Source organism: Odocoileus virginianus, chromosome 5 (genome assembly GCF_023699985.2).
Source record: "Odocoileus virginianus isolate 20LAN1187 ecotype Illinois chromosome 5, Ovbor_1.2, whole genome shotgun sequence".
Lineage (NCBI taxonomy): Eukaryota > Metazoa > Chordata > Mammalia > Artiodactyla > Cervidae > Odocoileus > Odocoileus virginianus.
In genome coordinates this window covers 39,792,294-39,816,614 of record NC_069678.1, presented here as the reverse complement: position 1 = coordinate 39,816,614, position 24,321 = coordinate 39,792,294, and the positions used below count along the sequence as shown (strand labels likewise).

General features: G+C 36.1%; 1 protein-coding gene across 4 annotated transcripts in view; it reads left to right on the top strand.

Annotated features, from left to right (window-relative positions):
• Positions 1–24,321, top strand: part of HS2ST1 (heparan sulfate 2-O-sulfotransferase 1) — a 178,638-nt gene that overhangs the window by 137,731 nt on the left and 16,586 nt on the right. For all 4 annotated transcript variants that reach the window (XM_020877228.2, XM_020877229.2, XM_020877231.2 and 1 more), the window contains exons 2-4: positions 357–595; positions 12,024–12,109; positions 21,413–21,551. In XM_020877228.2, the coding sequence (XP_020732887.1) occupies positions 357–595; positions 12,024–12,109; positions 21,413–21,551 (464 nt within the window). The remainder of the gene's footprint in view (positions 1–356; positions 596–12,023; positions 12,110–21,412; positions 21,552–24,321) is intronic.

Below are 24,321 nucleotides of genomic sequence, written 5' to 3'. Positions count from 1 at the left end.
CTAAGTGTATTTTTACTGTGAAGTTTAGTATTCCATGCAACCTGTCTTTATGTGTTTGAGAATTAATTCAGGCTATAAAAATTCTATTGGAATGGAAAGTGTATTTTGAACAACATGAAAGAACTCTAATCTGTTGTATTCTAAACTCAATGACTTTTTTCTTTTGTTCTTCATATGCATGAGTATTATCTCTCCAAGATAATTCTGAAGTTTTGGTCCTGAAAACATTTCTTCAGTGGTTCTTAACCCCGTTCTTGAGTAGGAGAACTATGTTCCAGGGATAGGAAATTGTTTTCAGTGTTTTACAACTTTCTTTATAGTGTCTTTCAAAACTAAGTTCATATTTTTCTTTGCAGAAAGGGCTATTGCACGACATGAAGTTCGAGAGATTGAGCAGCGACATACCATGGATGGCCCTCGGCAAGATGTAGCTTTAGATGAGGAAGACGACATGGTGATCATTTATAACAGAGTCCCCAAAACTGCAAGCACCTCTTTTACCAATATTGCCTATGACCTGTGTGCAAAGAATAAGTACCATGTTCTTCACATCAACACTACCAAAAATAATCCAGTGATGTCACTGCAAGATCAGGTAAATACCACTTGGATTCATAATGTTTTCTGACACTAACTCAAGTTTTGTCTTTCAAGAAGGTAAAGCATTCTAAGGGATATGTATGCTGAGCCCAGTGGATTGTAAGTTTCTTGGAGGAATGGATCAACCAAACTTCTCTATAGTTTTACATTCTTCACAGTATATGGTACATTTCCTTGCCTACAATATGTATTCAAATACTTGTGAAATAAATGAATTAACAGCTTGAATTTTTGAAGAGAAAGTTGATGCTCTTTAGTATGCTAGCCCTTTAAAACTGTGAAATATTTTTAGCAGGTGCCCTGCAATAAATATCATTATATTGTCTCAATTCATCACTGAGAAATCTTTATTTGATGAATACTTGTATTCTATATAGCTCAGTTTTGTGACTAGACTCCTGAATTTAATCTTATCTTTATTCATGTAAGTATTGGCTATAAACTTCTGGGGAACAGGGATTATGTCTTGTATTTTTAATATAATCTTGCCCTTCAAGTTATTGAGAATATTTTTTAAAAATTTTTATCAGAGTATAGTTGATTTACAATGTTGTGTTAATTCCTGCTGTTCAACAAAATGAACTCGCTATCCATTTACATGTGTACACTCTTGTTTAGATTCTGACCCCATGTGGGTCATCGCAGTGTTGAGTAGGGATCCCTGTGCTCTGCAGCGGGTCCTTGTCAGTCACCCGCTTTAGATATATGGCAGTATGTTTTGTGTCAGTCCTAACCTCCCATTTATCCCTTCTCTCCTTACCTCCTGGGCTGACCGTAACCTTGTTTTCCACATCTGTAACTGTTTTATAATTAAGTTAATTTGTATCCTTTTATAAAAAGTGCTGCAGTGAACATTGGGGTGCAGTATCTTTCAAGTTAATCTTTAGATAAACAGATGGATAGATAATTTATGAAATGGTTTTAAGAAAAGTGGAGGAAGTTATCTCAGAAACTGGAACTGACTCCCCACTTTAGCAGTAGCTTCAGATATTTTCTGCACACCTGGAGTTCTGACTATAATTATAAGTTTAGTTCTTTCCACAAATATTAAAGGGAATAGGAGTTGAGCCCCATGATAAGAAAAGATAATATTTGAAAATACTATGTAGGATCAAATACCATATTGAGCTAGCTTATTAGACAGGTATTTGTGATAGTCATGTAGTTAAAATGTATTTATCTGTTTGAAAATGTCTGACCTTGTTTTATTGTCACAGAATTGCTGTTATTCCACTATTTAGCATAGCTTTAATCCTCTCATTGAAGTAAGAGAATAACATTGACACACTCGGTTAGCTTCGCTTTCTTACTTGAGAGCTATTTGTAAAGGCTAATTGTATATGGCATATCATGCGCCCATATAATTCTTGGCTCTCTGCAGTATCCTCAATTATTCTCTTCTGTAGAACCAAAAATCTACACTCATCAGCCAAATCAAATAACTCTTTTGTAAATGAGAAGAAACATGAGCTTATTGAGCTAAGTGGGTCATAAAAACTATTCATTATGTAATTTTGTATATCTCAAGGGCAAGTGTCCTAAATTATCAGATTTTATACAGTGTGTAGTAGATTTTAAATCTGCATGATTACTTTTCAGAATATATCTTGGTTTACAAGGAACAATTCTTAACACTCACATAATAATTTTACATTTCTTCAGTAATATTGTTTAGAAAAATAAAGTTAATTTGTTCAAATTTTTAGAATTATTATGTGTCCAGCATTAGAAAGTTGTCTTGTAGCTGTGATATATCTGATAATGACTTAGACCTCCCCCCCAGCCCCAGCCCATGAAATATAAATCTGCCAAAGCTCACCTTGTAAGACATTTATAGGCATCATGTACTGGTACATTTTTCCAGTTGCATTTAGATGAAATAAAACTTCTGTTTTCCTTTCAATAGCTTGTCGTGTGTGTGTATGTGTTTATGCAACAAAAGAGATGCATAGACACTGTCTTAAAGGCAACTGGGTTATATAATGAACAACACTTAAAATGTATTTGTGGGGGCAGAGTGGAAGAATAGCCTTAATCACCAGCTGACATACTTCACAATGTCAGCTGGTAGTTCAGTATCTGTAGTTAATTAGGTAGAACTGGCTTAATATACAAAATGTTCTCTAATATACCATATCTAATTTTTTTTTTAACTGATCTTTTCTTCTGAATTGAAACAGTTCTTCAAACAAGTCATAGGTGCTATTTCCTTTCCCTTTGCATGACATATTAGATAGCATTTTAATTTTACTTTCAGCCTAGTATAAGCTTCCTCTAAGTGTAAACTTTTGAATTATAATATTAGATGCCTTGAAAATAATTTCAAAAATATTTCCTGAAAATCATCTTATATAATACTTGATTTTAATACCATATTTTTATTGTCCTTGTGAACTGTTCTGAACTGCCCTATTATTTAAATAAAAATTAATAAATGACCTATTTTGCTCTTCTTTCTTCTCTGAGAAATAGTTTCTAATCAGTATCTAACTCAAATGAGACTTAAAAAATGAGATTTTTAAAAAATCTGCTATTGTCCTGATCTTCTATTTCAAGCCCAATTTACTCGTCAAAATACTTAGGGATATAGTAGATGATCATGCCCTCCATTCTGTCATCTTCCAGCCTCAGCAGTCCAGTCTGCTTAATATCTGCCTTTAATATCCCCAGTTCTTTCCTAGACTCATTTTTGTATGGGAGACTCTGCTGAACTTTTTATCTGCTTAATCATTCTTCTCAAAAATCTTAGAGGTAAAGACAGAATATTTCTGGTCTGATATAAAATATTTCCTATGTAACAGTTATGTGTATTCTTAGACACTGTTCTCAACTCTACTTTCAAGTTTTCCTTTATTGCACATGTAATGTATACTGAGATTATGATACATTCCTTGGGGAATTACCAAAGAAATTAAAAACAAGGCTATGTTTTTCAAAGAGCTTATTTATAATTTACTAGGAAACATAAAACATAGTTGAAGGAACTATGAGAACTATTCAAAGAAAACATCAAGTTGTGTTCTCACCAAAATTTATAACCAAAATGTTTAACTTGGACCTCATCCTGAGAAAATAAGCAAATCCATATTGTCGAATGTTATATGGAGCATATATACCTAGGACAACTGTCTGAACTATTAGTGTCAATGTCATGACAACCAAAAAGGGAGAGGGGGGAGTGATGGGCTAGTGGAGACTAAGGAGATATGAAAACCAAATGTAATTCATGACCCATGATTGGATCCTTGAACAACAATGTCTGTTACTTTGATTCAGAACAAAATTAAGTGTGTGTGTGCATAGAGAGAGGGGAGGAAAGAAAGAGATAATATCACAGACGTGGCAAAATGTTAACAGTGACTCTTGGTGAAGAATACAAATACTGGCTACTGTTCTTTCAACTTTTCTGTAGTTTAATAAGAGTTTTTCAGAATTAAGAAGTTGGGATAAAATAAGAAAAACAGAACAAGGAGATTAGGAGGTAATCATTTGAGAATATAAGGCATGAAAGGACTTAAGCGGTAAGTGCGAGGTAGACTTAGTCATGTAGGTTATGTTTTTGAGGTGGGCTTTACTCTGTTAATAGACAGGAATCAGCAGGAGACAGGTAATCAGCTCCTCTAGTTGGAAAATGAAGTTGACTCTAGTACACAAAAGTATCTTTATATTATGGAACATCTTGTCTTTAACTATGTCAAATAGGTTTAAATGGCATCATCTTTTATGATTCTTCTTTATTCTTTTTCCTCTCATATATTTATTTGAGATAAATAAATCTCTGATCTGATCTGGTCTGATCATATTTAACCCCTTCCTGGAATTACCCAGAATTTGTATTCTTTTACAGGACAGTATAGTTTTTTTGTTTTTTTTGTTTTTGTTTTTTTTACAAAATTTACTGTTAAACCAACTTCTGGCTATTTGCATTAAAGCATATGGTTTTATATTAATAGTTGCAAATACTGATTTTTCAGAACAACACTTTAGGTGAATCCTTCTCGACTTAGAATGTGTATACTGAACACCAGTTGAAGTACAGTTTTTGATTCAGAAGGACTGAGATAAAGCCTGATACTTGAATTTCTGAGATGCTTCCTATTAATGCCAAAACTGATACTTCTGGTCCTTGACCCACAGTTCGAATAGCAAAGATCTAGAACAAGAGTCTCGGTGGGGTGATGGAATCATACGAGATGTGTACTGTAATCTTCCCAGGATGGTGAGTTACTTACCTTTAAATTAGCATTCCTGCCTCCCCAGCAAAATCTAAATTCCTTACCTGGGCCAACAGGTCCTCCTTGATCAGACCCTTGCCCATTGGCCATTGCTTCAACCTTTTATTTGCTGGCCACACTGAACTTTTGATTCATTGAATGCACCAAGCCTTTACCACTTTAGGGCCTCTATACTTAACATTTCCTCTTAGAAGGCACTTCACCCTGCCTCACAGTTGTCTTTATATTATCTGTTAAGGTTTCAGCTTATTGACATCCTCATAGCAAAGCCTTAGTTGACCATCCTATTTATTAAATATTTCTTCCAGGTTACTGGCTACCATTATTCTTTCACTATCTTTCCTATTACTGATTTATTTATTTACTGTCTGTCATTTTCTCTATTATAATTTAAGTTTCTTAAGGGCAGGGACCTTGTCTGTCTTGTTCACTTTTTATCCCTGGGCCTAGAACCATACCCAAGACATAGTTCAGTTCAGTCACTCAGTTGTGTCCGACCCTTTGTGACCCTGTGGACTGCAGCATGCCAGGCCTCCCTGTCCATCACCAACTCCCAGAGTTTACTCATGTCCATTGAGTTGGTGATGCCATCCAACCATCTTATCCTCTGTCATCCCCTTCTCCTCCTGCCTTCAGTCTTTCCCAGCGTCAGGGTCTTTTCCAATGAGTCAGTTATCACAAGAGGTGGCCAAAGTATTGGAGTTTCAGCTTCAGCCTCAGTCCTTCTGATGAATATTCAGGACTGATTTCCTCTAGGATGGATTGGTTGGATCTCCTTGCAGTCCAGGAGACTCTCAAGAGTCTTCTCCAACACCACAGTTCAAAAGCATCAATTCTTCGGCACTCAGCTTTCTTTATAGTCCAACTCTCACATCCACACGTGACTACTGGAAAAACCATAGCTTTGACTAGACGGATCTTTGTTGACAACGTAACATCTCTGCTTTTTAATATGCTATCTAGGTTGGTCATAGCTTTTCTCCCAAAGAGTAAGTGTCTTTTAATTTCATGGCTGCAGTCACCATCTGCAGTGATTTTGGAGCCCAAGAAAATAAAGTCTATCACTATTTCCACTGTTTCCCCATCTATTTGCCATGAAGTGATGGGACCAGATGCTAAGATCTTAGTTTTCTGACTGTCTCATTTTAACCCAACATTTTCACTCTCCTCTTTCACATTCATCAAGAGGCTCTATAGTTCTTCTTTGCTTTCTGCCAGAAGGGTGGTGTCATCTTCATATTTGAGGTTATTGATATTTCTCCCAGCAGATTTGATGCCAGCTTGTGCTTCATCCAGGCCAGTACATCTCGTGATGTACTCTGCATATATGTTAAATAAGCAGGGTGACAATATACAGCCTTGATGTACTCCTTTCCCTATTTGGAACCAATCTGTTGTTCCATGTCCAGTTCTAACTGTTGCTTCTTGACCTGCATATTGATTTCTCAAGAGGCAGGTCAGGTGATCTGATATTCCCATCTCTTTAAGAATTTTCCACAGTTTGTTGTGATCCACACAGTCGAAGGCTTTGGCATAGTCAATAAAGCAGAAATAGATATTTTTCTGGAACTCTCTTGCTTTTTTGGTGATCGGGCAGATGTTGGCAATTTGATCTCTGGTTCCTCTGCGTTTTCTAAAACCAGCTTGAACATCTGGAAGTTCACAGTTCATATACTGTTGAAGCCTGGCTTGGAGAATTTTGAGTGTTGCTTTACTAGCATGTGAGAGTAATGCAGTTGTTTGGTAGTTTGAGCATTCTTTGGCATTGCCTTTCTTTGGAATTGGAATGAAAACTGACCTTTTCCAGTCCTGTGGTCACTGCTAAGTTTCCCAAATTTACTGGCATATTGAGTGCAGCACTTTCACAGCATCATCTTTTAGGATTTGAAATACTTCAACTGGAATTCCATCACCTCCACAAGCTTTGTTCATAGTTAAGGCCCACTTAACTTCGCATTCCAGGATATCTGGCTCTAGGTGAGTGATCGTACTATCGTGATTATCTGGGTGGTTCTTCTGTGTATTGTTGCCACCTCTTCTTAATATCTTCTGCTTCTGTTAGGTCCATACCATTTCTCTCCTTTATTGAGCCCATCTTTGCATGAAATGTTCCCTTGGTATCTCTAATTTTCTTGAAGAAATCTCTAGTCTTTCCCATTCTGTTGTAGATGCTCCGTATCATATTGTATGTATTGTAGATACATAGTAGATACTCTGTAAATTTTTTGTTGAATGAATGAAGAAATGAACCTGCTTAGGTTCTGAAGGTAATTCTTAGCTGAGCTTGATGCCATGGTGGTAAATACTGGCAGAAGGAGTGCCTCTGGTTGATAATAGTAGGATTGAACAGCACAGTTCTGAGCTTTAGTGCAGGTAGTATATTATGTTCTTTTGCTGCTGAACCTTTCTTATGTGGTATCCAATTATTACTCATTTTTTCTCTTTGCATAGGAAGTTTTCTATGCAAAGAGGTAGTTTTAGTCTCATAAAACTACCCACGGCTGTACAGTGAATGTTTATTTTAAATATATGAATGAGTGGGAGTTTGGTATATATAATTACCCAAGTTAATAGTAATGTTCACTCAATAGGTAGTAATTACAAAGTTGGAATTTGACCAGGATGTTCAGGATGACATTCCTACATTTAGATAGTGAAAACAAGTTCTTTTGTGATCACATTTAATCATAATGTTGAGATTCCTCTTATTAAGAATATAAATCTAGATACAGTGTTAGTGAGAGGGTGCTTTCTCAGCTTTTCCTACTGCACTGGTTCAGTTCTGGTTCAACTAGCAAATAAATCACAACACCACTCACTGCATTGCTTGTGTTTTCCCTAAAGGCCTCTTCTGGTTACTTGCTAGCCTAACTCTGCTTGAGAGTTATAAAATCTGACAAAAATCACAGTTTAAAATCTGCTCCAGGCTAGCCATAAAACATCTTTTTTTTCCTGTGTTATATCTAACTACTATTTCTGAAACATCTTTCTTGATAGCCTTTTGCAATCAGAGTATGGAAATTCTCTTTGAATAAAGTCGCTATGGTGACTTTAGTTCTTTTTCCCAAGAGTTTTCAGTGTCTTCAGACTCAGCTTCATTTGATATTATTAGTTTTGCTCCTTTTTGCCCCTCTCTTTATCTTTCATTAGTGCCAAGTATCGTAGTCAGTAAGAATCCATAACATGAGCTGAGTGGAAGCTTGCTCACCTGATCTACCTCTCCCCTTACGCCTCTCTATCCCAGAGCTTTATCTCACAGTCTTGGGCAGAATGCTCCACTGTAGAGGAAAACTAGAAGAAAAACTGAAAGACGAGTGGTAGAGAAGAGACGAGAATACAGAAAATGACAGGGCAGGGACTGCAGCTAGACTGATGAAAGGGCATAAGCGAATATGACCGAGGAGCAGCAGGGAAATTCTAGAGAACTCGGACGATAAAAATTAAATGTGGCTAAATTAATACTTTGAAAGGAAAACTTTTAAAAAGTATGTTCTTCAAAGGGCATTAATTAGGTTTTTATGTCCTGGGAGATTACTTTTGAAGAGGAGATTAGGATGGTGTAGAATTTCAGTCCTATGTAAATGACACTTCTAAATGCTCAGACTCTTCTCCAGAGTAGTGTGAACCACCACTTTAACCTTATTGACAGTATTTGTTTACTTAGCACTTTTTGCTTCCCTGTGAAGGGAAGGTAAATCTCAGCTCAGCATCTTTTGATTTATTGCAAATCAGCCACAGCTTTATTAATGAGATTTTAACAGATTGCCTTAGTTAAATGTTGATTAGATGAAAGAAAAAAATACATACACATATATATTAAGTTTGTAGCTTTCAGTATTCTCTTAGTTGGAGATTAGAGAAAGATTCTGTGTCTTTGGAGACTAACAATCATAGAAGGTAGGGAATTACCAGATGGTCTGTGTTCCCAATGCAGGGGCCACCGGTTCGATCCCTGGTTAGGAACTAAGATCCCACATGCTGTGCAGCATAGTAAAAAAACAAAAAAATAGGCTGTAGAGAATTTAACGTACCTGAATATGCCTCAGAATGTATTCAGTATAATAAGATTCAAAGTCCTACATTTAGACTGGGTCTCTTAGTTTTGACCAGCATTGTTCAGCAACCCTTGAGGTTACCCAGGGCAATAAAAAGGCAAGAATAAGTCAGTGGCCATTGTCGAAAAATAGTTATTCAATACAAGAGATAATGCACAGGGTAGATTGGAGGTTGAGATTATAATGAATGTAAGGAGGGAAATAAACGGTTGAGAGAGATATATCAACAGAGCTTGAGATCTTGGAGGTTTGAATGTCTGGATTTCAGGGATTTCCTGAGCATTGGACAGAACCTGAAATTCTCAGTGTCCAAGTCTGTTGATCAGTTTTATGATGTGAAAGATATCTGTCTGCTCCTTTCAAGCCTTTTGGTCCCCCATGCCCCCCACCTTGTTTAAATTGGACAATAATGGATTAAAGAAATTAGCCAGTGGCATAGAAGGATGACTGGACCAAAATCTGAGGTATGTGGTTCTTGGACTTCAGTTTCTGTATCTGTAACATAAAGAGTACAGGATATCCTAGGCCCCTTCTACCTCTAAAATGCTGCTTCTGCAAACAGGAAAGTTTGAGATCGGTGACAGCAGTGGATGCTTCATGCCTTGTTCTGTTCTGCCTTCACCAAACTTCCCTGAGTCCAGTGGAGGCACAACCCTTTTACTTATTTTATTACTTTCTGTGTTTCTTGGAATGCTTTGGTCCCAGAGTGCTTCAGGCATCACTATGTGGGCAGATGGAGAAGACTTGAGTAGGCGGGGGCGTTACACTCCCACCCCCATTCTGTTTTATATGTTGTGGTAGCGTGTGTGTGTGTGTGTGTGTGTGTGTGTGTGTATTGTATATGTACGTGATAACCTTTAAACCACTGTTCTAGTTCAGTATACTTTTTTTCCCCCCATATCATGAAAGCAGTAACTGAGAGTATATCCTTGCTAAAGAGCCTCTGTAGACCTCAGGCCTCCTTTGCAGGCACTACAGAAGGAGCTTCGTGTTGGTAAAACCAAGAGCTAGGTCCTGGGTCCACACATGCTGAAGGCTTGCTCCTCAGTGTCACCTACTGACCTGGCCATGCTGTGGAACCTTGTTAGAAGTGCAGAATCTTGGGCCCCACTCCAGACCTGCTGAGTCAGAATCTGCATTTTAACAAGAGCCCCAGCTGATTCATTTGTGCACTGAGTTTGGGAAGCCCAGCAGCAGTCCAGATCTCATCTAGCTCCCTGGGCTCTTCACCTGACGTTGTAGGACACACAGCAGATGGAGTGTGTCTTCAGGAGAATTTAGTTTGATCTTGACCATCCTTTGTAAGGGTGGAGGAAAAAAGGACACTTGAAGTTTATACCTGTCTTTCATCACAGTGTACTATGATCCTCTAACATTTGGCCTATGTAACTCTGTTTTCTCAGGTTTCAATCCGTCATTTCCTTTCATTTCCCTCTTATACCATCACATCCATTTAAATCTCAGCTTCTGAAGAGCTCAGCTATTAAGTGTCTGAAGCACCCTTGAACCACCATCTCCCATTCCTATTCTCTTTGCCTTGTATTTCTTCCTCATTTGGGACTGAAATACTCAAACTTATTTTCACAGAATCAAAAGCTTGTATAATTTACCCTTAAGTAGAAATTATAAGGATTTTTCATATTCAACATGTAAACTTTTTTAAGAATTCAGTTTATGGGTTAAGTAGTATTTTATTTTCTATTTCCTTTTCATTTGCCATTTGATATTTTTATTCTATTTGATGTCTTGAAGAACAAATAGGAAAGAACCTGAGAATCTCAAATCACATGTTTATTTGGCTCATTCGTTTTGGTGGGGACAAATTGTAAATATCTGCTGAAATATAATTGTGTATTCTCTAATACAACATAATTTTGTTATCTACATCCAATTTTCAGATTTTAAGAATGTGTGTGTGTATATGTAAAATAATAACATAAGTTTCTTTTCATTTCCCCTCCAAAAACTCCTTTGTTTCTCTTAGTATTTGAGTTATAAATTGAGTTATAAATCCTCCTTCCAGAATCTTCTATTTTCCCTTAGTTCACATCCTCCAACATAAGGCCGCTTCTGCACTGTTTCCCTACTCTGTTGCTACCAGTGGGCCTTATCCAGGAGCCATCATTCATTGCTATTAATTTATTGGCTAACCTGGTAAGAAGTGCTCCAGAATATCACCATGTGACTAACTGTTGTACAATGTAAGTGAAGGATTGATAAATTGTCAGAAGTATGCGATTGACAGTTCTGTGTTAGGGGCTGAGGTCACAGCTCACAGGTGCTTTCCCTGCAGTGTAGGGTGGTGGACCCCCACCCCTCAGCCATCCCTACCCTGTCTCTAGTCTCCAGAAGAGATTCTTAACCACTTGCTGTTGATCATGCAGAGATTTGATTATCAGAAATTTATATCATTTTTCTTTGAAGAATTAGATATCACTATTTTGTAGCTGGTTTATCAAGTTCTATATTAACCAGTTCTTGAAACTTTTATATTTATACTTAAATTGTAGTATTAACTAATCTTTTGAATACTTTTAATTCTAGTAGATTAAAATAGTAATATTTAGATATTTTTAAAAATTTACCTTTTAGCTTTTTTATCAACAAGTTAATGATATCTGCTCAACCATATCATGTCTGCTCTTAGTGGTTTAAAGTCTTCTGATACTCATCTTTTCTTCACTCATTTGGTTTTAGGATTAGTTGATATTTGTTTTATTTGTTAGTCATTAATAAATGTGAATTTTTATGAATAACAAGTCTCTAGGAAGAAGAGATTTGCATAGACTATCCCCATATTGAATTGCTACCTGCTTCAGCTTGTGTGTTTGTATACCCTCCCCCCACCATATAAATGTACTCACTGTACAGTATTATAAATGGTTGCATTGTGCAATTTTGTTTTAAAGATCCTCTCACTCTTTTCTAAGAGTGGTGACAGTAGCTTCTCTATGATGCATTAGTAATTACAGGTCACACTATGCTTTTCTTAGTCGAACCCTGTATTTCAAGCTCCATAATTGTCAAAGTAGCATGATCGGTTTTAAATGCCTAAATGAAAAGCATTTTGCTATCACCAAATTTCATTTTCTTTAAATTGTGTTTAAGTAATGAGTATGTTCTCCTTTTTTAGGTGCGCTTTGTAAAGAATATAACTTCCTGGAAAGAGATGAAACCAGGGTTTTATCATGGGCACATTTCTTACTTGGATTTTGCAAAGTAAGTTATACCCAAAATTATACACAAAAGAATGTTTTGTACTTTAGCAACCTAAAAAGGGATAAAGTTATTAAATAATTGTGATTTTGATTTTTAAAAAAGTACTGACTTGTGTTTGCCACTTTGAATACGTGATTTAAATATCCTTCTAGTGTTTTACTGCCCTCTAGTGTTCATAAATTGATTATTGTCATATTAATGTTAGAAATTTAAGGTAGATAAATTTAGGTAATGCTCTTTAAAGTTATTTATCATTATGTTTCTGCTTCATGTGCAATCAAATGACACTATTTTAGGAGAGTTCCAAGTTTTAACCTAGAAGCCAGTCGAATTATGACTTACCACATCATTGACTAAGAACAGAGAAAGCAAAGAAGCCATTAGTCAGTTATTGATAACCTGAAGTGTCTGCTTGTCAGCCAAGACACACTTCCCCTTTGGCTGCCTTGTTTTAGCTTTACAAGTGAGATATAAAAAGACTTTTTAAAAAGTAATTTTTCTTTATAGTGATTTGCCTGAAACTGGACATAAGTAACTATCATTTTCCATGTTTTGGGGGAGGCACAGGATCAAGGTATTCCTGTCGTAACTCTTTCAAGAAAAGTTAATAAAGTATAGGCCTTTGTACAGTATCCAAGCACTATGTGCCTCTCCCTAGAGTTTGTGCCACATTAAGTACTAATCAGAAGACTCATTAAAAGGAATATTTTAAATATGTATAGTTTGGTAAATCTATTTAAACATTCTTTTTGTAGCACATAGAATATTATTGTTGGAAAACCTCAAATGCAAATCTTTTCCCTAATAAAATAATTTAAAAAACATTAAAAATGTTTTTAAATATTATTTTTTGTTATGTGGACCATTTTTAAAGTCTTTATTGAATTTGCTAGAGTATTGCATCTGTTTTATTTTTTTGGCTGTGAGGCATGTGGAATCTTACTTTCCTGATCAGGGATTGAACCCACATTGAAAGGCAAAGTCGTAGCCACTGGACTGCCAGGGAAGTCCCCTATTTTTAAATCATTTAATCGTAGATGCATTTGCTCAGTCATTTCTTTAGCAGTCATGACTTCAGAATAATATATCCCCTTGTATTTGACAACTTCAAAGAGCATTCTGTATAAAATCCAACAGTTAAATTGATGTCCCACTATCATTTCAACTTTTCAAATTTGAAAACAGTTGAATGAAATATTACAGATTCACATTGATAATAAATCTTAACTTTTTTGGAAAGCAAGTAATTAAAGGGAATCTCCCAAATGTTACATACATAAAACAGTATATTCTTGTTTCTAGTTCCTTCCACAGCACTCAGGATCTTTCAGTAAAATATTAGCTTTAAAGTTAGATGTACATTTTTCTATAAATAATTCATACAGCAATATTGAAAACATTTTATAGGCAGCTTTAAAATAAACTAATTATTTTTCTTTGCAGAGGCACTGAACCAATTTCATAAACTTCATTCATATGCATATTTTCCCTCAGGGCTGCATTATCCTTCAATTGAATGTTTGTTACCCTTTCACCTAAATGATTTATTTTTTTTCCACACATAGCTTGGTTTCATACTTGAGGTTTTCATTATTAAAATAATATTGAGTGCTTTTGCTTTTGGCAAAAGTCTTATACTTAGAATGAAGCTCTGGTGTATGCTAGGGTTCTTACAGTTGAAAAAATACAAAGTTCTTGGAAAGATTAATCTCATGTATTAAATACTGACATGAACGTTTAAGGATTCAAATATTTTCATAATATGTTTCATTTTATTGGAAGCAAAAAGTATTGTGAAAAATTTTGATAGACCTTTACAAGATAAGTAAATACCTTAAAAAAATCAACTAGAGAAAATGTATTTTGATGTATATAGTACAAACTATTTTAGATATAACTAGTATCTTTTAAAATGATTTTTAGTTTGACTGTCATACTCTCCACAAGTAAGGAAGAGAGGAAAGAAACATCACCTTACCAGTTTTTAAAATACTTTATTCTTTAAAACGTATTCTTGACTGGTATAGTACCTTGTGGAGTCCATTAAAATACTTGCCTTCAAGAAAAAAATGGTCAAATTCAATGAAAGAAATATTTAATCACATAGCTTTTCAATTGCCTTAGCAGAAACACTAAAAAGAGTACAAACCCAGGAAACCTAGGCAGTAAGATGGACAAATAAAAATTGAAAAGTGCATTCTAATTTAGACTGATCACAGGAAGCACACATTTTATTTGTAAACCCATATCTGCTCAAGCTATATTTTGGTTATGTTTATCTGGTTTTGTTTAGAACTTTAGAATAAGAACAAAAATATCTTCTTGTTATAGTTGCGGTCCTGTCCTGTCTTATCTTAACCTTATCCCATTCCTGTTTGTCTTAACCCTGTTCTTATATTTTAAGCACATTTCCTAGTACTTCCTTCCATTTTTCTATTTAGTGTTTAATTACTGTTTTTTTTTAATTGGTGGACAAACCATTTTAAAATAATGTAAAATAATTACGAATTTAGATATTTTTGAGTGGAAAGAAAATTGTATAGGTTAAGACATTTTCATAACCTAGGACACAGTGTCCTAGGTTACATACAGGCAGTATAAAGTTGAACAAGTTGCAGTTCTTATTCTCAGTGAGTTCACTGAAGGCCCCCTTTTTTTCCTGTAATTATCAGTTCATTATGGTTCATTATAAACAGTGAAAATATTCAGATTATTCTCCATTTAAAATTTATACCACTCATTTATCAGCAGTATCTACTACTCCCACTTTGATTTCCTTCATATTTTACAAAGAAAAATATTTGAACATTTTTCAAAAGCCTTTTTCAGAATATTTTTCCTTATCAAGCATAATGTCCTGCTGAAACTAATGCTGGTTTTGATCAGACGCTGCTGAGTTTTTTTTGTTGTTGTTTTTTTTTTTTAAATAATCTAGCTACCTAGGGTCATACATCATCATCCAGTCTTAGAAAGATATTTGGAAAAATTTTTTAATACAGCGTTCAGTTTTATTCAGGCCCATGTGAGGTGTGTGAGGTATGTACCTTTGTTGGTCATCCCCAGGAATGAGTATGGGCTGTCATCACCATCAGTTTGGTTTCACTGTATCACCCCAGTTGTCTTTTTCACAACAACTGAGATGAATCAGTAAAGAAGCAGGTATGTCAGGATAAGAAACAAATAATTAAATGCTTCACTAGAGGGTAATAAAGTGTTAGTATTTTAGTCCGAGAGTTTATAATATATAGATTCTGTGCGATTGTCCCTTTTGCCTTGTATTTCTCTGCTGAACCAGTTGAAGTTTGTATCACTTTCTACATCTTTTAGCAAAGCTGTCACAACACGGTAGAAACATTTTAAAAATTATTTTAATCATTCTAAGTAATATATGAGAGTTGCCTTTTTATTGCTCTTGTATTACTAGCTCTTTCTGTGACATCGATCCTGTAGATGCTGAGAAGGAATCTCTCAGGTCAGCTGTGCCACACCAAGTCACTTCAGCTGTGTCCAACTCTTTGTGACCCTGTAGTCAGATCTGCAGTTAAATCTCCCTCAGGCCCTTCCCAGCTCAGCAGTCTCAGACACCTGACTTTAGATCTTCAGTTTCCCGTTTGTGGAATGAGGATAATTAACTACTCTATGGGTGGTTGTGAGTATTGAAGTGTAGTATGAAGCAGTTATACTTCACACAGAGCCATGTTAGCCAGTCCCTTAAAACTCTAATTTTGTTCAGTTACCTGATGGCTTACTGGTGTTTTCTTCTTCCTTTTTGAGTTTGTGCTGACCCTCCTTATTCCCAGCTCCAAATCAGGCATTGCTCAAGATTCCGTCTTTGCCTCCAGTATTGTCATTTGAGAACTTTACCCATTTTTATTTATCAAAGCATCCAAAGAAGAAACTTTAGAGTCATCTTGTATCACCCTTTTCTTTGCCACATGGATCTAGTCAGTCACCAAGTCTTTTTGAATGGCTTCTTAGTGTACTGCTTTTGATACTCATCCAGTTGGGTGCATGTGTCAGTGGTTAGTTCCTTACTGAGGAGTAGGGATGGAGGCAGAACAATTTCTGCCCACCCACCAGTTTCTGGATACTTGGGTTTTTCCAGCTTTTGGTGATTATGAGTAAAGTTGCCAAAACATTTGCATACAGGTTTTGTGTGGACACAATGTCTTCATTTCTCTTGTGTAAAACCTAGAAGTGAGACTGCTAGATCGTAAGACACTGCTAAGCAGTTTTCCCAGTGACTTTTATTATTTTGCTGTATATCCTCACTAGCATTTGGTAGTGTTAGACCACCCCTCCTATTTTAAAAAAATTGTGCCATTTTAATAGATGAATGCACATTTCAAGAAATAGTTATTTTAAAAATCTTTTGTTCTTCATATCATTATCATTGTGGGACCAATATCATATCATTGGAGATTGGACCAATCTTCATATCATTGTGGGACCAAGAAACACCAACAGGTTATTCACTATTTTTGAAACAAGACAATGGGAATTTACTATATCAAATTTTGGAGGTTTCTATAAATGCTTTAGGGATAAGAGGGTCCAGAATAAATGTGTACAGTCCTCCCTTGTTATTTACAGTTTCCACATCTGTGAATTCATCTTACTACAGATCAACTGTATATCAGCATCCCTTGTGTGAGACTGCTACTTAACTTGAAATGTTAAATCTAGTGTGAAGCAGAAATCTCAGTGTAATAACTTCATGAAGACTCTTCAAACCTCCTTCAGCTTCACCATCTTCTAGTTGTCAACGTTCCTTTCAAATGTTCTGAGTGTGCACTTCTTCTTTTAACTATTCTTGATGTTCATTCATCTGTCCAGGCTATCTAGAGTGTGGGTGTAAAGAAATGTGCCTGGTTTGTCTTCCTTATTGTTATACCATGTATGCTAATACAGCAAGAATAAGGTTTCTTACCAACTTGCTGCTCAGACTATATTTTTTCCCTTTTGATCATCATTTAACATGACAGATTCTTACGAAACATGTTCTTCTCTTCCTAGAAAGATTGCATTCTAATGGGTCAATAATAGTTTAGTTTCCTGGAGTGAAGATGAGTTTTCTACTTTTCCATCTGAGCCCTCCTGAGGAGTTACTCAGATGACTGGCCAGGGTTAAAGCTGAGTCTACAACTACAGAACGTATTTTTCCACTGGTATAAAACTTCCTGGTTGGCCAGAGGTTTAAATGTACAAATTTAAGAGGATGCTTGTTTCCTAACTAGTTGAGCTGAATGGTCCAGTGCTGTTTTTTGATGCAATTTTCAGTTATAATTCTTTGCTTCCATGTCTACATGCCCATACTCTGACTTATAAATAATAACTCTTATCCATTTTCAGAATAAGTTTACATAGATTATCTCATTAAAATTATGTTTCACACAGATAAATGCCACCTAAAGCCATGCCCCAGAAAGTCATTTCCCAGATAGCAAGAAGAATTTTGTCAAATGCCATATCCCTCTTTCACTTCTACTTGGTTAAAATTACCATGTGTTCCACATTTCAGGGACTAGGAGAAAAGACGAGGCATTGGTAGGAGATAATCTGGGAGGAGGTAATTCCCAAGGGGATAGTTCAGGCGGATCAGTGGCTAATAATAGAGATGATAAAGGAGGTGCCCAGGGAATCTCACAGTCTAAGAATGGAGTCATTGCCCCACTGTCCTGCCCTTTCCTGTTACAAGACTCTTGGCTCTCTCAGTTAAGGTAGCAGGTATGTATCTATCCCTAATGCCTTCCAACCCTCTTCTCACTAGTGAGTACACTGTTCCACAGAAAGGCCTTTGTAAGTAGCCAATTCACAGCAGTTCATTCAACCTAATTCTAATATCCAACACCTGTCTAACATCATGCTAAACATTAATGATAAAGCTATGAACCAGAAAGAAAGTCTTCTGTCCTTACGGAGCTTCTACTCTGATACCTAATTTGACAATGCCATAATATTTGCAACAATACTGTTTCCTCTTCTAGAAATTGTGAGAAAATTTTTACTGCATTGTTGTTGATTTTATAGGTTTATGAGTTGCTCATTGAAAAAATACACCCCAAGCTCTGATCAACCAACTCACAAATTTAATAGAATAATATTTTACCAAAAAGTTCTCTGATCAGTCCAGTTCAGTCACTCAGTTATGTCCAGCTCTTTGCAGCCCCATGGACTGCAGCGTACCAGGCTTCCCTGTCCATCGCCAACTCCCAGAGCTTGCTCAAACTCATGTCCATCAAGTCAGTGATGCCATCCATCCATAAGTTGGATGGCATCTCATCCTCTGTTATCCCCTTTTCTTCCCACCTTCAATCTTTCCCACCATCAGGGTCTTTTCAGATGAGTCAGTTCTTCACATCCAGTGGCCAAAGTATTGGAGTTTCAGCTTCAGCATCTGTCCTTCCAATGAATATTTGAGACTGATTTCCTTTAGGATTGACTGGTTAATCTCCTTGCAGTCCAAGGGACTCTCAAGAGTCTTCTCCAACACCACAGTTCAAAAGCAGCAATTCTTAAATGCTCAGTTTTCTTTATAGTCCAACTCTCACATTCATACATGACTACTGGAAGAACTGTTAACTTTGACTAGACAGACCTTTGTTGGCAAAGTAATGTCTCTGCTTTTTAATATGCTGTCTAGGTTGGTCATAGCTTTTCTTCCAAGGAGCAAGCAGCTTTTAATTTCATGGCTGCAGTCACCATCTGCAGTGATTTTGGAGCCCAAGAAAATAAAGTCTGTCACTATTTCCATTGTTTCCCCATCTATTTGCATGAAGTGATGGGACCAGATGCCATGATCTTCGTTTTTTGAATGTTGAGTTTTAAACCAAGCTTTTCACTCTCCTCTTTCACTTTCATCAAGAGGCTCTAAAGTTCTCTGTAGTTTTCGGTATTTCCATATGTACAAAAGAGTTTAATGACTTAGACACATGGCTTAATAGTGAGATAAAGGACTGGAATTCAACAGAGTTGACCCCTTTTTACACACAAAGCATTTCTCACAGAACACAACCTGTTTGTAAATTAGAAATGTCATGTTCAGTTACTTTTCAATTATTCAAAGGCTGAGAGAAGCAAGTTCTATCTAGGCATCTTGCTTTTTTTCTTCTGTGGTCTCTTTTCACTTATTTGTGTTAAGAATTTAGTATAAAATATTTATAGAATGTTTGTGTGTGTGTGTAAGACATTTATTGTAACAGGCAAAAGTAAGTGGGAAATGTGAAACTGGTTAGGTTAGCTATGTGCTTTTTGGGTGCCTTTAAATTTTAGTAAGAAGGGAAATTTAAGTTATAAGTCCATGGAGTCCCAAAGAGCTGGCCATGACTGAGTGACTGGGCACGCACACACACACTGTTGATTACAATCACAATGCTGTACATTAGATTCCATATCGTGACACTTCTCTGCTGACTCAGGCTCCCTTCTGATGCTTACAGTGCCCTACAAAGCCCACGTGATCTGCACTTCCCCCACCATCACCCCCATTTCTCTCCTCTCTCATGCTCTGTCATTACCCCTTCCTGATGCTGCCTCAGCCATTTTGACCCCCTTGTTGATTCTCAAAAATGCCCAGCAGTTAGCTGTTTTAGGGCCTTCCTGCTTGAAGTCTTGTCTTCCTGGAGCACTTTCTCCCAGATATTGACGGGGCTCTCTTCTCATCACACAATAATAGCGCTGTGGTGGTTTAGTCTTGTCCAACTCTTGCAGCCCCATGGACTGCAGCCTGCCAGGCTCCTCTGTCCATGGGAGTCTCCAGGCAAGAGTACTGGAGAGGGTTACCATTTCCTTCTCCAAAGGATCTTCCTGCCCAGGGATTGAACCAGGATTGAACCTGGGTCTCCTGCATTGCAGGCAGATTCTTACTGACTTAGCTATGTAGGAAGCCAAATATAAAAAAAAATGTGATAATAGTGCTGCCTCCCTGGAAAACCCTAGTTTAAATTTTACTGTCCCTCCTTCTCCCTGTTCTCTTTCACTGTGTCATTTCTCTCCTTAGTATTTTTACCATTAAGATATTTACTTATTTATTAGTTTACATTCTGTCTCTCCCAAGTAGAATGTTAACTTTGGCAAGACAAGGAATTTTGTCTTTTTTTCCCCCCATTATTGTTTTCCTAATATTAAAATAGTTCCTGGCATGTATTAGATACACAAAAAAGTATTTTTTTGAATGATTGAATTAATAAAAAGAATAGGGAAATGCGAATGGCATTCTAGTTAAGGAAGACAATGAGCAAAGGCATGTATTGAGAACTGGGAGTAAGTATGATATATTGGTGGGAGGTAGAAGAGGTGGACCTAATTATAACCAATAGATGATTTCTTATTTGTGGAGAGTTGAAAATAAAATTAGATCAATAAGGTGGGACCCAAAACATAAGGCAAGCAGATATTAACAACCAAGCAAAGGAGTTAGGGTTTGATGTCAACATAAACAGTGGTATCTCAGGTTCCTAAGGAGAATGATCTAATCAATGATGTTTTAGGAAATATCAGTTGAGAATTGGCATGAAGGTAAATTGAAAGGGAGAGAGATTGGATGCAAGAAAACTATTATTATTACAAAGCCACCAATTATCACAGCACTCTAAGCAAGAGGCCTGCGAAGAGGGTGGTTATGACAGGAAAGGAAGTGATGAAGACAGATCAAATCTGTGGAAAACCTACAAAAGAAAAAATCAGAAGAACTTGGTAATTGTGTTAAATGAAGAATAAAGGAAAGTGGAGAGTTGGGGTAACACTAAAGTTCAAGGCTGAGATAAGTGAGGATATGAGAACAGGAACCAGCTAGACAATTCTAGGGTCTACAAGGATTACTAAAGTAAACACCTTCTGTGTTCCTTCAACTCTCTTCATTCCCTAAGGAATGAACAATGCTGAAGACTTAATGTCTTTCATTTCTATCTAGTTTTTAAAATTAGCACCACAGAAGGTAAGCTCAAATGGTCACACTTGTATGAACTTCTGCTGTGTCCATAAATAACAGTTACCTAGCTTGGTGGTCCAGAAATGAGAAATCATTGCTATATAAAATTGAAATGTTTTATGTAATTCTTGCTAGTAAAATTTAAGATTATTTGTCATTCAATTTTCCCCTCTCTCCTGTATCTTCAGTTGTAATTTTAATATTACTTTATTGTAATATAAATAATCATGAAATATTTCCCAATCTCCATGTACTCTATTTAAATTGATTCATATTTTTTCCATACAGAATTAATACCTCAAACTTATAATTTCAGGACATCCCAAACAGAATGAAAGTGTTGACTTCACCATTTAAATTTTATTCTATTTCAGATTTGGAGTGAAGAAAAAGCCTATTTACATTAATGTCATAAGGGATCCTATTGAGAGGCTAGTTTCTTACTATTACTTTCTGAGATTTGGAGATGATTATAGACCAGGATTAAGAAGACGAAAACAAGGAGACAAAAAGGTAGTATTTTAGCTTCAAAATTTTTATAAAGGTGATTGTTTATGAATTGCATGCAATGAACAGTGAATGCTTTTAAAATTTATTGCTGATTATAAATATATTACTTGCTTATTGTGGAACATTTCTAAAGAACCAAAAAAAGTATGAAGAAGCAAAAATAAAACTATTTTGTAGCTGATATTTTGGATTGTATATTTTGTCCTTTTAGAAAGTATTTTACTTTTGTTCCAGGGCTGAATATTTGTTTTATTATAGTCCTGTTAACAGTTTTCTATGAGCTCAGTATAGCTGTTCATGAGTATGACATATTTGATATATACTTTGATTCTCTAAATCTTGTTGAAGGGAGTTGACACTGATTTGTGTTCATCTGTTTGGGGACACTGGTTAAAACCGCTATTTTTTTCAGGCAAGATGAAAATAATAGCTCAACAGAGTTAGCAGGTTCAGATTTGAGTTGTCTTCTATTGAAGTGAATCCTCCAGAGCAGCCCCAGACTTGCTTTCCTAAGAAACCAAACTCTGTCACTTTTTTGGTGGAACACCTTTGTTGGAACCAGCCTGCAACCACCCTCTCCTGCCTCATTTTCTCCCCTCAAGCGCCCAGTGCCTCAGCCTCCTAAAATGTGTCACATTGCTCCAAATGTATTAATCCCTTTGTACTTTTTGCACATGTTTTGTTCCCTGTGTTTAGAATGTCTCTCCTTCACTCTGGAAAACTCTTTGTCCACCTTTAAGATCCAGTTCAAGTGTTACCTCTTTCATAGAGTCTTTTCTGGCAGAGAGCCATATCCTTTTCAGCGCTCCCAGAGCACCCCATTCGTGTCACTATTTTTTAAATATTTATTTTGTGGTACTTGAATTATTTGTTTACATATATATCTTCTCCAGAATGCTGTGAACTTCCGGAAGCAGGGATTATACTTCATTCACCTTTGTTTACACCACATCTACTGCGGTGCTTAGGTCATCTGTAAACACTTAGCAAGTGGCTCAGTGAGAGAATTCTGCACCTTTTAAACCTAGTGTTGCATAGCAGTGATGCTGGATACTTGATGTATTGTAGTAATTAACATCCAACAATTAATGTTTTCCTAAGTTAACAGTGCCCTCTGTTGCATGAGAAGGCAGTGGAATTTTGTTTTAGATTTACCTTTTCGTTTTTTAGAATTTGCTATTTCTTTCCTTGGTCTCAAAGCTTTAGGCAGAAGGTACTGATCCAAACAGTACCCTTTTTTTTCCAGTGGACACTGAAAAAAAATCTCTTAGTTTTATTTAATCTTCTAGAAAAAATATATACTTATGTTACTATGGAAAGTCTGCAAAATTTTGTAAACTCTAGTAATATAACTCTTTTGTGACCTAATACTTTAAAACTTATCAGTAGTTATTTCTAAATTCACTTCAGTGCCAACTGCTTCCTTTCTTTTTTTAATTTTAGCCCTGTCATTTACACTAGCTCTTACTCAGTAATTGTCACTATCCATCTCCCTCCTTCAACTAAAGGAATATTAATGTTGGTAAGGAAAAGATTCACAGTCACATAGGTTCCTACATCCATCATTTGTCATGTCAGCCCTGGATGCCATGGTTTTGTGGTTGCTATCCTATTTCATTTGGGGAATTAGGTAATAATACTACTTAATATAGCCAACAATAACAGCTCACATCTATTGAGTGCTTATTGTGTATCAAGCTCTTTTTTAAGCCACATGCCATATATCATTTCAGGTGGTCCATAGAATAATTTTATGGGATAGTTGCTGTTATTTCTCCATTTTACATTTTAAATATGAGAGCAGTAGGGCCTACAGATGCAGATAGCCTTTTTTTAAGCAGAAATCAAGGGGGAGCTCACTCTCAGCTTCCAATTTTCTGTAGAAAATGTGAAGCAAGATCATTTTTAGAAAAGGGTTTGAATGTAAATGCCATCACTACCAAGCATCAAATTTTGTTTAATTATTGACCTTCAATTATAGGAATTAAATATTTAAGCTAATAATCTAAATAAATCTAGTTGTTTAAGTGAAAAAGGTGATTATAACTTTGTTTCTCTAGTATGCTGAACTGAGTTTTGTGGGAAAAGAAGAGATCTGGACTAGAGTGTTTTTATTTCATTTATTTGTTTTTATTTTGTATTTTAAGACCTTGAAGTTTTATCAGAGTAAAACATTTACTTATAGAAAATTCCATTTCTGAAATGTGGCCCAAATGTTTAGGAGAAGGCTAATAGAAGGTAGCAAACCAATGGGAAAATTCTGGTGGCCAGCATTTGAGTGACTGTCAACTTCTGTGATGTGATGTGAGTAGAGAAACCCAAGGGCTAGTGTCACTATTGGAGTCAGTGGAGTAGTTAATCTCGATTAAGACCTCGGTGCATTCACTCAAGTTTTACATAGTAAAGATGGTTTTGAGTTATGTTAACTTGATTTCTCTCACTTGGTTTACTTTTTTCATCACATATTTATAGAGAAATAGCAGAGGGACTTCCCTTGCAATCCAGTGGTTAAGACTCTGCTTCCAATGCAGGGAATGTGGGTTCAACACCTGGTTAGGGAACTAAGATCCCACACACGTTGTGGCTTAAAAAATATAAATGATAAAAGAGCTAGGGCTTCTGTTGTACACTAACATCTGGCACACTCATGTATGTTCACCAATTTCTGATTGTTTTTGGTTTTTTTTTTTATATCTTCCTTGTTATTGGCCTTCTTTGTGTTGTTTCTTTTAAGTTGATAGGAGTGAAGCACCTCTGCCATATGATAAGAAGG